General features: G+C 46.7%; 1 protein-coding gene across 1 annotated transcript in view; it reads right to left on the bottom strand.

Annotated features, from left to right (window-relative positions):
• LOC137571164 (uncharacterized) overlaps positions 1-16,834 on the bottom strand; it is a 363,507-nt gene that overhangs the window by 122,755 nt on the left and 223,918 nt on the right. Inside the window, exon 6 of the mRNA XM_068279960.1 lies at positions 77-234. Coding sequence (XP_068136061.1) covers positions 77-234 — 158 coding nt within the window. The remainder of the gene's footprint in view (positions 1-76; positions 235-16,834) is intronic.

Genomic DNA, 16,834 nt, shown 5'->3' with positions numbered 1-16,834 from the left:
TATATATTTTGTGTTTTTATGTGGTGACGTCCAGCAACCATGGCTCCATCATTTCCTATAGAAGTACTCCACTTACCAATGGTGACAGGGAAGGGCACTCCAAACACCTGAACTTCACACAGCTGGAGGTATCGCTGCTTCCCTCTAATGACGATGTTCACATATCTGCCAACCATATAGTTACACTGGAAGGTCAGAGCTCCACTGTTCTGTATGAAGGAGATCTCTGCACAGCTGTGAAAAAAATAATAAAGGCAAGTCAATAACCCCATGTGTAGTAAGTGTAGATAGCGTGGCCCAAGTGGCCTCTTTAGGAGCGGTCATACTGACTTTTAGATTGTAGTAGTTTGGTGTCACACAGCTGCCACCAGCACGCAGCCAGTGGAGTTGGCGACTGAATTACTAAAGTCCATCCCAATGTTTAGGAACAATTTTCCAGATGTTTCTATCTCTATTTCTCTCCACCAGTGTATAATTCCTTAATTAGACTGAATAAGAAGTACTGACAGGCAGCCCCAGGGAGCCAGGCCAATATATTAACTACTGACGCCTTTACCATAAAAGAAAAAGCTTCATTAATAGTAATAGTTACCTAGCAGTGCTGCTCACCCAGATTCCAGATATCCGGGTAGCCCGGATATCCAACCTTTTTTCAGCTATCCGATTCAGATTCAGAAGGGTAGCTATCTGCAGATAGTTGGCTGGCAATGCAGATATCCGCAGAAATCCGACTATTGAGATACTGTAACTAAGTAGATGATGTCCAGGACGTCATTGAGCCAATCAGAGGGCTCCCAGCAGAAGCCCTAGCAACCAATCACAGAGGGGAACCCTGGCCAGCCCCACCTGACCTCATTGAGCCAATCAGAGTGCTCCCAGCCTAAGCCCTGGCACCTAATCACAGAAAGGAACCCTGGTCATTCCCCCCCCCCCCCCCCCTGTATAATAAGGAGGGCTGCCATGATAAGAAATATCTGCCTAGCTTGTGAATGCTCACTGAGAGACATGCTCCAGTGCTGCAGGCCTAGCAAGTGTTGTATACAGTGATAAACCTAAAGCTGTTCAGTGATTAACACCTTCACTATCACTACACTATTGTTATATTGTTAATTAGCTTGATTTCCATTGTGTGACAGTCAGAGTGTATGCTGCAGGGCCAGTGTTGCTCGGATACCCCCTAATCACGGATCCGCATGCGGCCGTGATTATTGGAGCCGCATACGTATCAACTCGTGATCGCGTCCCGTATTTTTTGCCGCAACCGGAGCCACCCGTCTTTTGCCGTGTTCACTATTGTAAAAATCCGCAATGTCGTGTCGTAACTAGTCGTGACCCATAAATGTTCCATGCGTATCGCCATGCCGCCATGCGTAGAAATGTACGTGTTAACAGGCGAGATTGCGCAGGCGCATGCGTACCTGTTGGCCATGCGTACATAAAATCCGCATGTATGTACGTGTCATATTGTTCAATACGTAACTACGGCTCAGGACCCGTACTCACTAACTGCGCATGCGCATGCGTAACTTCGGCTCGTACACGTACAAACGTATGTGTTCATGTGCGTGCTGGCCAATGGGCATGCATACAACTATCTGGAACTTTCTGCAGGTAAAGCAGGGAAGCAAGGAGGTGACCCAGCCAGGACTTGCAGAGACCCCCAGACAGAAGGAACTATGGCTCCCAAGATCCCCCCTGAGATCAAGAGACTACTGATTGTTGTAAGTAATCAATATTAACAAAATGCATATTGCAGAGTGTTATTGAAAGTGATATATGGTGTACTTATATTGCAAGGGTACTGTTAACTATTGGGAGTGGCAGGGGCATAGCAATAGGTGCTTGCTGCTTATTGCAATTTGCAGTGTTAGTGGTGATATATGATGCAGTTAAATATATATTGTAATGGTATTGTAAACTTTGGGAGTGGCAGGGCCACCCGTAACAATAGGTGATTATTGCAGAGTGTTAGTGATGATATTATATATGATGCAGTTATATTGTAATGGTACCAGCATCAAACAGGCCCAGCGGACCACCGTCATTAAAGGGCACTAGGGCAAAAAATTGTGAAATTTAAAATATGTGCAAACATATACAAATAGGAAGTACAGTTTTTCCAGAGTAAAATGAGCCATAAATTACTTTTCTCCTATGTCGCTGTCGCTTGCGGTAAGTAGTAGAAATCTGACAGAAGCGACAGGTTTTGGACTAGTCCATCTCTTCTTCATAGGGGATTCTCAGCAAGGCTTTTATTCTTTATAAAGATATTCCCTAAAAGGATTTAAACAATGATGATGGCCAGCTTCCCTGTTCGCTAATCGCTACACAGTTTTTTTGGCAGTTGGACAGAGCAACTGACATTCACTAAGTGTTTTAGAAAATAAATAAATCTCCGAGAATCCCCCATGAAGAGATGGACTAGTCCAAAACTTGTCGCTTCTGTCAGATTTCTACTACCTACTGTAAGTGACAGCGACATAGGAGAAAAGTAATGTTTGGCTCATTTTACTCTGGAGAAACTGTACTTCTTATTTGTATATGTTTGCACATATTTTACATTTCACAATTTTTCGCCATAGTGCCCCTTTAAGTCCGGTCCCTCTTGCGGCTCGCCTCTACTCTCACTCTGGCCTCTGCACCTGGGATGATGATAGTGTGTGGAAATGACATTTGGCCAAAGGATGGGGGACCAGAGAAAATAGGGTGATATCAATTCAGTACCAACCAATGCATATTCACTCGAATTTCAGCGGGGAGTTCACTGGTAATTATGAGAACTGTCATTTTGAACTTGGTATAATGTATCATGTGTGCCATACCTTGGGCTTTGTACAGCCCACCGTAGGCCTGGAGGTCCCCCGACGTCGTCCTGGCTCCTCTTCGTGTCCCACAGGCGGCTGCGGTAACCGGCGACACTCGGGCCTAGTGCTGGGATGGTTACCTCCTGTTCTGAGGATGCTGGCTACTAGTACACGACACGTCATAGTGGTTGGCGGCCTGACACTCTGCACGGTTTACAGTTATAAAAACCGCGCACGCCTCAGACCACGAATTAGCCGTCCCGTCGACAGTAGTCCCGAGTGTCGTCGGTTTCCAGAGTCGACAGCAGGACCCAAAGAGAAGCCATGAGGACGCCGGGGGAACTCGTGGCCTACAGTGGGCTGTAAGAAGCCCCAGGTAAGTGAATTTTTTTTATTTTAAGTTGAATTCGGGATCCCTTTAATACTCTATTATTTATTTTCCAGAACTTTGGGATTGGAAATTACGACCTCAGCACTGGGCCTGCCAAGCGGGACATAGTCCCCAGGGTCCGGGAGATCCTGCGGACCGAGCACAACCGGGTCCTGTCCACCCAGCAGGTCCAGATGCTGTGGTCCAATCTAAAGAGGAGGGACCAGAACCTCATCAGGCGGGTGACGGAGGAAATCAGATGTAAGTCAGCAGACTATTAGTTGATGTACGTGTATCTTGGGCTTAATATGCTGCATCTATTTATCCTATAAAAATGTCATGGGCTGTGTGAATAGTAGAGTTGTGTAGTATATACAGTAAAAGGATCAGTAAGGTATTCATTATCACAGCGCATCACTTTTCCCACAGTGTTTTATTGTTATGGACTTATCCCAAATTGGGTTACCTAAATTATTTTTTGTGCTCCTGTGTGGGCATAGGCATAGTGATGATATTTGTGCAGTATTTGCTAATTGTTAGTTTTTGATAACCACTGATGATCGATCACCAGGCTTTTTCAGAAAGATTTGATAGGTGCTATCATCCATCATGACCCTAGATCTTCTCCAGGCCCTAGGCAACTGCCTAGGTTTGCCTTGTGGATGATTTGGTTCTGGTGCACAGCCATTTTAAGATCTCGCCAGTTATTCAGTTTTATTGATGCTTATGCTCTTGCTGGGCCACTTAAGGGCATACACAGAGTTGTCTCAAAGCCACTCCTTTGATATCTTTTCTGTGTGGACTGGATTTAGACACACCTGTGGCTTCCTACAGCCCCATGGGCATGGATCGCTCTCACGCCACCATCCTCAGTCTTCTCCATCTTCTGCACCGCGTCCCGTTACTTCGGACAGTCGTAGTAAGTCTGTGCAAGTCAAATTCGCCCACTACGTATCTCCCCAGAGATACGTCAAGAGTGCACTTGTCCTACGTCAGACTTTCCGTGACGGGCCCAAGTAACTGGACCAGGTGCAGGAGACTGAGGATGGCGTGTCGTGGAAGCGATGGAGGAAGCCCCATGTGTGTGTAAATCTTTTAGTTTATTTAATCTCTGGTTTCCCTTTAAAGTGAATTTTTACTGTGACGCTATTACAAAAGATTCACTTAACTGGAGCTTCTACCAACCTTCTTGAAGACGTACGGTACAGGCACAGTACTTGACAATCCTTTAGTTCCCTGCCACTTCAGAGTGTTGCTTTTGAGCCACTGCGCGTCCTCGCACCCGTCAATGTCCAGTGCACTGCGCAGTCACAGGTGGTAAAACCCCCAGATAAATTTTTTATTTTTTGCCACATTTAAGGTTCACTTTAAGTAGGGGTTTTTGAAACATTATTTTCAAATACAAATCAAAATAATTGTAGTTTGAGTAAAAAGTTTAAAGTTTTGTACCCATTTTATGACCAATTTAGTTCAGATTACATTATGTATTTTTTTTTATTACAGCTGGCAATGCTCCTCCGCAACCAGGGCGCCCACAGCCGCGTCGCCCCGCGAGAGCCAGCTCCCGCTCATCCTCCCCGGGTCCCTCACACCACAGTGAGCGGATGCACGCCGCAAGACATCAGTGTGGTAAATATCTTGCACTGTTTAATGTATTTCTCATATATATTAGGTTAACTGAAGACCTGTTCCATTTCTATTACATGCGGTACGATCCGGCACACCCAGTGGCGTACCTAGGGCATTTGGCACCCGGTGCTGGGTATTAAAAGACACCTCCCCCCCCCCCCTTAAAAAAACCAACTGGCAAAAAATTGGGCGTGGTCATGACCGGATGAGGGCAGAGCTAACTGTAATTTAAAGTATTAGCTAGTATAGTTGCCCCCAGTATAGCTAGTATAGTTGCCCCCCGTATAGCTAGTACAGTTGCCCCAGTATAGCTGCCCCAGTGAAGCTAGTATAGTTGCCCCCAGTATAGCTAGTATAGTTGCCCCCAGTATAGCTGCCCCCAGTATAGCTAGTATAGTTGCCCCCAGTATAGCTAGTATAGTTGCCCCCAGAGCTGCCCCAGTATAGATAGTATAGTTGCCCCGAGTATAGCTAGTTTAGTTGCCTCCAGTATAGCTAGTTTAGTTGCCCCAGTATAGCTAGTTTAGTTGCCCCCAGTATAGTTGCCCCAGTATAGCTAGTATAGTTGCCCCCAGTATAGTTGTCCCCAGTATAGCTAGTATAGTTGCCCCCAGTATAGCTGCCCCCAGTATAGATAGTATAGTTGCCCCCAGAGCTGCCCCAGTATAGTTGCCCCCAGTATAGCTAGTATAGTTGCCCCCAGTATAGCTAGTATAGTTGCCCCCAGTATAGCTGCCCCCAGTATAGCAAGTATAGTTGCCCCAGTATAGCTGCCCCCAGTATAGATAATATAGTTGCCCCCAGAGCTGCCCCAGTATAGCTAGTATAGTTGCCCCAGTATAGCTAGTATAGTTGCCCGCAGTATAGTTGCCCCCAGTATAGCTAGTATAGTTGCCCCAGTATAGCTGCCCTCAGTATAGCTAGTATAGTTGCCCCAGTATAGCTAGTATAGATGCCCCCAGTATAGCTAGTTTAGTTGTCCCCAGTATAGCTAGTTTAGTTGCCCCCAGTATAGCTAGTATAGATGCCCCGCAGTATAGCTAGTATAGTTGCCCCAGTATAGCTAGTATAGATGCCCCCAGTATAGCTAGTATAGTTGCCCCCAGTATAGCTAGTATAGCTGCCCCCAGTATAGCTAGTATAGATGCCCCCAGTATAGCTAGTTTAGTTGCCCCCAGTATAGCTAATATAGTTGCCCCCAGTATAGCTAGTATAGCTGCCCCCAGTATAGCTAGTATAGATGCCCCCAGTATAGCTAGTTTAGTTGCCCCCAGTATAGCTAGTTTAGTTGCCCCCAGTATAGCTGCTCCAGGAGGGGGGAAGCAGCGCTAGAAGGAGGGGCAGTGGGGGCAGCGGCGGGGAGGGGGGAAAGATCCCCCCCCTCCTTCACCTGGGTCCCCTCCTTCTGCCTCTCTTCTCCTCCAAATGACAGCGGGGGCAGCGGGCAACTTAGAGTAAGGGAGGGAGGGCGGGTGGGCAGAGACTACTCACTTTACGTCTGCGTTCCATCAGCTGGAACGCTCCGTCGCTGTCATGTGCCTCTGCGCCTCCAATGCGTGTCACAGCATTGGAGGCGCAGAAGAGGCACGTGACGGCGACGCAGCGTTCCAGCTGCTGGAACGCAGAAGTAAAGTGAGTAGTCTCTGCCCGCCCGCCCTGACTGTAAGTTGCCCGCTGCCCCCGCTGTCATTTGGAGGGGAACAGAGGCAGAAGGAGGGGACCCAGGTGAGGGGGGGGGGATCTTTCCCCCCTCCCCGCCGCTATCCCAGTCACCCCTCCTTCCAGCGCTACTCTACCCCTCCTGCACTGTCTGCAACAATGGGGGGTCGTGGCGACACCCCCCTGGCTGGCTGTCACCCGGTGCGCCACGCCCCCCTGCGCCCTATTGTAGGAACGCCACTGGGCACACCTCTGGTGTCCTAAAACTATTGAACGGCAATGGAATAGTTTCTATTGCGTTCAGGTTATGCGGAGCGGTGTAGACTGATCCAATAATCTGCAGCATGCTGCAGATTCTCGCAGGGCCCCATCCGCATCCTATCTCCTCTTTTTACTTATGCATCCAGACTCGGGAGATGTGGAATTGATGGCTGTAGGACAGCAGAAGCAATGCAATGCGGCAAGGTGGCTATCTTCGTATCACTTGTATAGTGGAACAGGGCCCAATAAACATCACAGGTTTATTTTTTTATTTTTTTTCTCATATTTAAAAGGTTAACCCTGATTGATACAATGATTATACATATTTTCCCCATTCTTTCCATAGTTTCTCTCTCTACACATCTCCAGCTCTGGAGGGAAATGAGGCGGGAAGTGGAGAGGCTTACAGCCAGACTAAGGAGGCAGGAGCGGGGAGGAGTACCCATGCGTGACTTCAGGATCATGCAGCAGCAGATCCTGGAGCTCAGGGAGCGCTCGGCCAGGCAGGCTGAAGAAATAGCCCAGCTGAGGGGCACTGGAGGCAGGCCGGACGCTTAAAGAGACTCTGTAACAAAATTTTCAGCCTTAGTTCTTCTATCCTACAAGTTCCTTTGCCTGTTCTAATGTGCTCCTCTGGCTTACTGCAGACTTTCTTAATTGCACAGTGGCTGTGTTATCTCTGTTATATGATCTAATCTGTTTCCTTCTGTTGGCTTTCTGGTCAGCACACTGTTAAACTGTAACATTGCCCACTTGAGCCATAGGGAAACATGGACATTACCGGGCATATCAGTTGTCCACTCAGCTATAACTGACAGCAACTGATGTATAACTGACAGCAACTGATATATTTCAGTTCTGACAAAATGTTGTCAGAACTGGAAGGTATCATTGTCAGAAGAAAATGGTGAGCTTCTGAGAGGAACTGAGGGCAAGGTTAACTATTTAATGTTCATTTGAAGTTACCTCATGTGTTTATTTTAAATAATTTTACTCAGTACAGGTTCTCTTAAAAGAGGAACTCCAGCCTAAACAAACATACTGTCATTAAGTTACATTACTTATGTTAATTAAAATAGATAGGCAATATAATCTTTTACCCACCCTGTGTTACAAGAACAGGCACATGTTTGATTACATGATGGCAGCCATCTTTTTGGTTGAAAGGAGATGACAGGGAGCATGAGACACAGTTCCCAACTGTCCTGTGTGCTGATCACCCTTCCCAGTTGCTAGGCAATGTGATTAACAACATAGGAAATCCCATCATGCTTTGCACAGCATCAGGGAAAAAAGCCCGGGTGTTTTTTCTTTGATGGGGCAGAGCTTAGGTAAAAATACAGCTAAAAATGATGCTTTGGTAAGAAAAACAAAGTTCTAAAGCTGTGAACCTGTTAAAGAAACACCAAACCTTTTCAGTTCTGCTGAGTAGATTTTTAGTCCTGAGATTCACTTTAACCCTTTTTTTTCTTTTTTGTTTTGTAAATTGTTATTTTATTATTTATGTTGTTGGCACTGCAGCTTCATAAATGCTTTTCTGCATACCTATGTTGTACTGAGTGGTTATTTCTGTCAACGTTGCTCTTCTATCAGCTTGAATTAGTTACCCCAATCTCATGATCTGACCTGTAGTATCACTATCAACAAGTCAGTTTCGCCCACAAGACTGCCTGCCACATACTGGATGTTTTTTTCTTTTGACACCAAAATTGAGGAGGAATCTGTGTGTTGAGTTGGACCCTGGCGGTGTCCAGCACTAACACACAATTGAATTGAGTAAGTGAAAATGTGGCAGAAGGGAGAACTGTGGCACCTATGATGGAACCACAGCATGGTTGTAATTTTGCCCCCAAAAATTGAGGAGGAATCTGTGTGTGGGGTGGACCCTGGCGGTGTCCATCACTAACACACAATTGAGTAAGTGAAAATGCGGCAGAAGGGAGAACTGTGGCACCTTTGACGGGACCACAGCATGGTTGTAATTCTGCCCAAAAAAATTGAGTAATAGAAATTGTTCAGCAATCATTAGCAGCATATGTGAGGCCATTGGACCTCACCTGACAGGTGGAACCAGGGGCAAAAAATCTGAAGATATTCCGTATACAGGGAAACAAAAAAGTAATAATATCCTTTCAGGTGTGCCACAAGTTAAACACCTGCATAGACTTTATACTGATAACAATAGGATATATGTAGCTAAAAACTGAAGAAACTTGAGGAGTTTATATGCAAAAATACAAAAGATTTTTATTGAAGACAACAGTGGCGCAAAAATATTTATGAAAAGTATCTGTCAGGAAACCTTTTCCATAGCAGAGAATGCCAAAAATGCGTCAGTTGTTGTTGTTAACATCAAGATTAGTGCAGTTGTGCAAAATGAGGCGACAACGTCAACTTGTTTCGGGATAGACCCTTCATCAGGCCTCCACAAATAGAGACAAATCTGTATAGTTAACACATGTTCCTAATAAACATCTGGATGAAATGAAGCCAGGTATAACCACTTATCCAATTTTCAAACCCGGGAACCGCACAAGGCAGGAGCTGGAGAGGAATTCCTCTCCAGCTCCTGCCTTGTGCGGTTCCCGGGTTTGAAAATTGGATGAGTGGTTATACCTGGCTTCATTTCGTCCAGATGTTTATTAAGAACATGTGTAAACCATACAGATTTGTCTCTATTTGTGGAGGCCTGATGAAGGGTCTATCCCGAAACAAGTTGACATTGTCGCCTCATTTTGCACAACTGCACTAATCTTGATGTTAACAACAACTGAAAATAAATCAACAAGAGGAAGAGCCCACTAATAACAGCACCAAACCACTCCAAGATAATCCAATATGTATAAACTTTATTGACAATCGATAACAAATTTTAAAATCAATTAAAAATCACACAAGGTGATTACAGCGGTACACGTGGGGATAACACCAATTTTACACCTCTCAAAACAAAGAGCCTCAATTTAATGCCAATCACAGGCTAAATAAATAAGTGCATTATATCATGTCATAAAGAATTCATTGCCATGAGGGTCATGTGTAAACCAATAAATAAATATATATATATGTATATAGGAATAAATATTTGCACAAAATCCAAATCCTAACAACAATTAATGTGGTCCTTGAAAGACACCATATATGTGATAACACAGTGAGTTAATTACTATTGTGTGTACAAAGAAAAATTTGCGCTTATAAAGGGGGGGGGGGGACCCCAAGAGCACCAAAGGATAGAGTGCAGATAGAAGGCAAGATTCAGGACTTACGTGGCAGAGGCTGGAGGAAAAGGTGGGCACCGCTGTGCACCTTAATGCATCTCGCGGGCTCTACCCGCTTCAGGAAGAGGCAACATCAAAACTGCGTGGAGCGCTTTTAAACCCCACCGGCCAATCAATGCAACAAAAGAACCCGCCCCCTCCAGACGTGACGCGGCCGCGTCATAACGCAGGAGATGTCGGGTTGCCATAGCACCCGAACGCCTCCGCGCCGTCTACAATGAACCATTTGCGTCCTCCGTAGCTAACAGGAGGACGCAACAACGCATGCACAGAAAAGGAGGGCAGCGGAAATTGACAGGGTTTAAAACGGAGATACCTTATGTCAATAAAGACATTTCTTTGAATAAGAAAAATTATAAAACATTTTTTATATATATATATAAAAAAAAAAAAAAACACACAAAAGAAATCTTCTTAAATTAAGCTAACCTGTGGAGAAAAAGAGGGGAGGAAAACAGTATATATATGGAGAAAGCGAAGGAAAACTACAATTGTGCATAGTTATGTATACATATACATACACAGCTAGGGAGATACGTACCACCTCAGAGATTGGCATCTAGGGGAAGAAAGTGGTATTACAGCGGGGAAACTAATTACATACAAAATTTGCATAGAGAGGACTTTTCAAAAATAGAGACATCTCAGACAATTATACATAGAGCCACAAATTGGGAAAGCAACAACATTTATGGTTGCGAGAAGGTCGATCCAGACGACTTTTCTCATATGTAATCTTCATTCATTCGTTGTTTTTTTTTATGCGTTGTTGCGTCCTCCTGTTAGCTACGGAGGACGCAAATGGTTCATTGTAGACGGCGCGGAGGCGTTCGGGTTGCTATGGCAACCCGACGTCTCCTGCGTTATGACGCGGCCGCGTCACGTCTGGAGGGGGCGGGTTCATTTGTCTCACTGATTGGCCGGTGGGGTTTAAAAGCGCTCCACGCAGTTTTGATGTTGCCTCTTCCTGAAGCGGGTAGAGCCCGCGAGATGCATTAAGGCGCACAGCGGTGCCCACCTTTTCCTCCAGCCTCTGCCACGTAAGTCCTGAATCTTGCCTTCTATCTGCACTCTATCCTTTGGTGCTCTTGGGGTCCCCCCCCCCCCCTTTATAAGCGCGGATTTTTCTTTGTACATACAATAGTAATTAACTCACTGTGTTATCACATATATGGTGTTTTTCAAGGACCACATTAATTGTTGTTAGGATTTGGATTTTGTGCAAATATTTATTCCTATATACATATATATATATATTTATTTATTGGTTTACACATGACCCTCATGGCAATGAATTCTTTATGACATGATATAATGCACTTATTTATTTATCCTGTGATTGGCATTAAATTGAGGCTCTTTGTTTTGAGAGGTGTACAATTGGTGTTATCCCCACGTGTACCGCTGTAATCACCTTGTGTGATTTTTAATTGATTTTAAAATTTGTTATCGATTGTCAATAAAGTTTATTTATATTGGATTATCTTGGAGTGGTTTGGTGCTGTTATTAGTGGGCTCTTCCTCTTGTTGATTTATTTGATGTTTAAATACCCACTTAGCACATACCACTCTATTATTATTATTATTATATTCTAATTTATAATTTTGATGGTGCTGTCCATACTTGTTGTGTTAATCAAATTGTTAACAACAACTGATGCATTTTTGGCATTCTCTGCTATGGAAAAGGTTTCCTGACAGATACTTTTCATAAATATTTTTGCGCAACTGTTGTCTTCAATAAAAATCTTTTGTATTTTTGCATATAAACTCCTCAAGTTTCTTCAGTTTTTAGCTACATATATCCTATTGTTAGTATAAAAAAATTCAAAATAACCAAGACAATATTAAGAGTTGGTAATGGTAACTGTAAGTTAAATTTAAATTCCCAGGCAGGCAGCCACTTCATTTCCCCCTGTCGCCGACAGGAGGGGCCAGGAACTCACCTTCCACCCAAGCCTGGTTCATTTTGAAGAAGGTACGTTTGTCCACAGAGTCCGTGCTCAACTGAGAGCGCCTCTCAGTGACCACGCCACCAGCCGCGCTGAAGCATCTCTCGGAGAGGACACTCAAAGGGGGGCAGGCCAGGACTTCGAAGGCGTACTGGGCAAGCTCCCTCCAGATCGACAGTCTCCTGACCCAGTATTCCATGGGGTCCACGGGGCGGTTGGTGTCAAGGCCGGTGAATGACCCCATATACTCAGACACCATGCGGGAAAGTCGCTGCTCCTGGTCGGTGGAGGATTCTGTGGCTGTGACCTCTACTCTGGGCAGCTCCACTGCATATAGAGTCTTGGTTAGGCTTAGCAGGTCTCCAAGGCGTATACTGCTGCTGGTGGTGGTGGATGGAGGCCTCTGTTGCTGAGATGGCGGAACAGCAACAGTGGGGGTGGTGGAAGGCTGGGGGAAAGCTTCCTGCAGTCTTCGCACGAGGGCTTCCTGCAACTCCTTTGTGCGGTTTGCGGTGGTAGATGGCGCCATAAACTGTCCCAACTTCCCCTTTAGACGCGGGTCCAGGATTAAGGAGATCCAGATGTCCTCCCTTTCCTGCATCTGGATCACCCGGGGGTCCCTGCGAAGGCATCGCAACATGTGGGCAGCCATGGGGAAAAGGCGGGCTTTGTTAGCGAAATTTGGGTCGTCTGCTTCCAAAATAACATTATTAGTGACCTCTTCTTCCTGCGCACTGTCCTCATGAAGCCGCCAACCCCGCACAACAGAAGCGGCACTCTGCAGCTCCCCCTCATTTTCTACATTTGGGACCTCCAACTCCACCCACACTGCCTGAAGGTCATGGTCCTCTTCCTCCTCCGCGGTGGACAATGCTGCTAGCTTCTCCTTTTCCAGCTGGCTCACAGCTTCCGCTCCTGTTTCCAGCAAATTATCCACCGCCCTCTCAAGCATGCAAATCAGGGGCACCCACTTGCAAACCAATGCCTGATCTCGGCTCACCATCTGGGTTCCCTGCAGGAAGGGAAGCAAGATCAGACAAACTTGCTGAATTTCTACCCACTGATCATTGGATATCACCGGCAACCTGATGGAGCTCTGTGACCGGCTGGTCCTTTTGTAATTGAAATCATAGATGTATTTATCTACAGCCTCCCTATGCTGCAACAGCCGCTTCAGCATCGCCAGGGTCGAATTCCAACGAGTTGGTAAGTCGATGATGAGGCGGTGTGATGGCAGGCCCTTGTCATGCTGCAGGTCGGCCAGGGTTGCAGTGGCAGTTGCGGATTTTCGAACATGCCTCACCACCTTGCGTGCCGTTTCCAGTAGCTGTTCCATCCCCGGGTAGGTGTGCAGGAAGTGCTGCACCACCAAATTGAGGATGTGGGCCAAGCAGGGGATGTGCTCCAGGTCTCCAAGGCGGACAGCTGCCAGCAGGTTGGAGCCGTTGTCCGACGCCACGTACCCCACTTTTAGTCCTCTGGGGGTCAGCCAACTCTCCTTCTGCTCCTTGAGGATCTCAAGGATGTATCTTCCGGTCAGCTTCTCCTTCCCCAGGCTGACCAATTTTAAGAGTGCTTGGCACTGCTTTGGCTTTATGCTGCTGCTGAGCTGGGCTTTCTTGCGGGGTGTGGAAGGAATGGGATCCCAGGAGCCTGCTGCATCCCCCTTCAATGCTCGTGGTGGCACCACCAACTGGCCTGCTGCCGTAGGGTTCTCACCTACTTCCACTAATGTCACCCAGTGGGCGGTAATGGACAGGTACCGGCCTGTCCCAAATCTGCTGCTCCAGGAATCCATTGTAATGTGGACCCGCTCACCCACGGCGTGGTCAAGTGAACGGACAATATTTTCCACCGCAAAAGCGTGCAGTGCTGGGATTGAAGTACTTGAAAAATAATGCCGGCTCGGGATTTCCCATTTTGGGACCCCAAACTGGAGCAAAGCACGCATATCACTCCCTTTGTTAACCAGGGAGTATGGCAGGAGTTGTGAACACATGGCCTGGGCCAGCAGGCCATTCAGCTTGCGGATGCGCCAGTTTTTAGGAGGCAGAGGCTTGATCGTACGCCCAAAATTTTCACTTAACAGGCTCTGGCGAAGCCCTGCCGAGGAGCACTGGAGAGAGAGGATGTTCTTTGTAGGATTTGCCCTTGCCAATGACCATGAGGGAGGGATGATGCTGCTGCTCCTCCTAAATGCTGCACGATGGTTCTTGTGCTCTCACCACCCGCTTTCTGTTCCTGCAGCCTCTTAAAAATGACATAATCATTTCTGTGCTTCGTCTTCAGGTGGGCCTGCAGGGATGAGGTGGTACTCTTTTTCCCACGGCTCAGTACTTTATTGCAGGTGTTGCACACTGCAAACTGCTTGTCTTTTGGAGACACAGCAAAAAAATTTCAGATGGGGGATGTAAGATTCCCCTTCTGGCTTGAAGTGGGTGCGGCAGCTTTGCCTGAGAGTTGCGTGGTGGTGCTGCTGCTTGTGATGGTGGTGCTGGCTGAAGGCTGTGGCTTCTGCCTTCCACGCCCACTTCTGGACCTGCCCGTGCCTGACATGTGGCGATTCCCACGCTGCTGTGACTCGTCCTCCTCTGAGCTGCCTCTGCCTTCAGAGAACTCGTCATCAGGCACATAAGGTGAATGTTCCTCCTCATCAATAGACAAATCATCTTGTCCTCCTGACCCAAACACCTCTTCCTCCACACACATAATCCCATTCCCCTCCGCCTCCTCATAAGAATCTTCTGCTTGTTGTAGTGCATCATCGTGCACAACAGGAACCATCATGGCATCATCGCCTAACACACCCATCAAGACATTTTCACTCGCCGGCCTCAACGGCGGAATGGTGTCATCCTCAGAGGGATTATCAATGACTGCTGGGGTGGATACAGCAGAAAGCGGGGGGCGTGCTGCTGGGAGTGCTGGCAATCACCGAGATCTGTGAACTAATGGGCTCTTCAGGTACGTCATCATCAACCGCCGTCATCAACTCCATCACTGCCTCTGAGTGCCTTTCCACATTGGCACCACGGTTGCTGAAAATGGATGCCATTCTCATTGGCAATGGCATACGCTGTGATGATGATGCTGTTTGACGCCTGGCTCCATCCCCTTGTGCCCCTACAGCTGAGCACACTCTTCCTGCCCGTGAAACAGTCCCAGAAGTGGTGGAACTGCCACTCCCTCTCTTCTTGGGTCATCCTTGTGCCCTTCCAGACATTCTTTGTTATTATAATAACTAACTGACAGTCAGTCAGTAATCACTGGCAGTGGCTACTGGCTAGTTAATACAGTACAGTACTATATATACAGCAGCACAGAAACCTGCGTGCAGTGCCGGCCTGCACAGTAGCAAAACAGCAGACACTAGCAGCACAGACAGTACACTCTGAACTACACTGACTAACTGACAGTCAGTATTCACTGGCTAGCTAATACAGTACAGTAGTATATAATATACAGCAGCACAGAAACCTGCGTGCAGTGCCTGCCTGCACAGTAGCACAACAGCAAACACTAGCAGCACAGTACACTCTGAACTACACTCACTAACTGACAGTATCACTGGCTAGCTAGTACAGTACAGTATAGAAACCTGTGTGCAGTGCCTGCCTGCACAGTAGCACAACAGCAGACACTAGCAGCACAGTACACTCTGAACTACACTCACTAACTGACAGTGTAATCACTAGCTAACTAAATAGAAGTAATATCAGCAATATGAGTTCACTGTAATGAGCAAAAAGCGCTGGGTTTTTACACCAAAATGCTCTTGCTTGTGACAGAAATGGCCTGGAGATACTCTCTCAGACCACAGTCTCTTGCAAGGACGGAGTTTGTGATAATGGCCGCTGGTTATATACAGGAGGGGAGGGCATAGCCTCCCCTCCTGTGATTGGTTGCTCTAGCCTGCGTCAGGGGCCTCTGATTGGCCCAATGACATGTATTGGGAAAAATCCGCATCACGGGCGCATCACGGCCGTGATTACGGGTCGTGACCCGTATTTTTGTACGCATGCCGTAATCCAGATTTGATGCGATGTCGTGATCCATGCGTATCACAGCATGCGGATCATGGCCTTTGTGATGCGGAAAAATGGCCGTGAATCACGCGTACCCGTGATCACGACCATTCGTGAAAGCACCACTGTGCAGGGCTGCTGCAGCTGCTATGTGTCTGTGTGTGTGCTGTGCACAGACAAGGCCAGCTGCTGCCTGCTGGCCAGCTATTAGCTTTAGCTAGCTACAGTATAGGTTAGGTTAGGGATTGGGGAATAGGATTACTGTGTTATTGAGTAGTTACTACTGTAGTACTGCAGTCAGTGCTAGTAGTTGTTAGAGTAGTAGTAGTACTGTGTTAGCTTGAACATATATGAAAAAGAAATGCTCCACGCGTGGCGTAGTCCACGTGACTACTTTGTCAGGAGGCACTTGGACTACGCCACACGTGGAGCATTCTGCGTGCCTGCCTCTGCCCTCCATCCGCTGCTGCTGGTGATTCATATGGGACCTTGTCCTGGGAATATGTATGTATACCACTCCCTGCATCCCCTTTCCTTATATGCATCATTCATTATCAACCATACATGTTTGTGAGCATATCTCACTCTATACCACTTGATTTTCATATGCACTGGGTTTTGCACTCCTGGTTTTTGCTGCTTAGTTTTTGCCGACATGCATTAGCATTTTAGCACAAGTTATTTCCCCCTGGACCCGAGTCCTACATACTTCTTGTTGGGAACTCTTTTGAACCCAAATGAAGATTGTGCAGCAATAGGGTTAATATTGTATATTGTGAGGTGAGGCACTATGACTGACTGTATTTCCTCCCACATTACGTTGTGTCCTGGAGGGTTGCTCATATTGTGCGTT

Source organism: Hyperolius riggenbachi, chromosome 4, assembly GCF_040937935.1.
Source record: "Hyperolius riggenbachi isolate aHypRig1 chromosome 4, aHypRig1.pri, whole genome shotgun sequence".
Lineage (NCBI taxonomy): Eukaryota > Metazoa > Chordata > Amphibia > Anura > Hyperoliidae > Hyperolius > Hyperolius riggenbachi.
The sequence above is the reverse complement of the archived record's forward strand: the minus strand, read 5'-3'. Positions and strand labels throughout refer to the sequence as shown.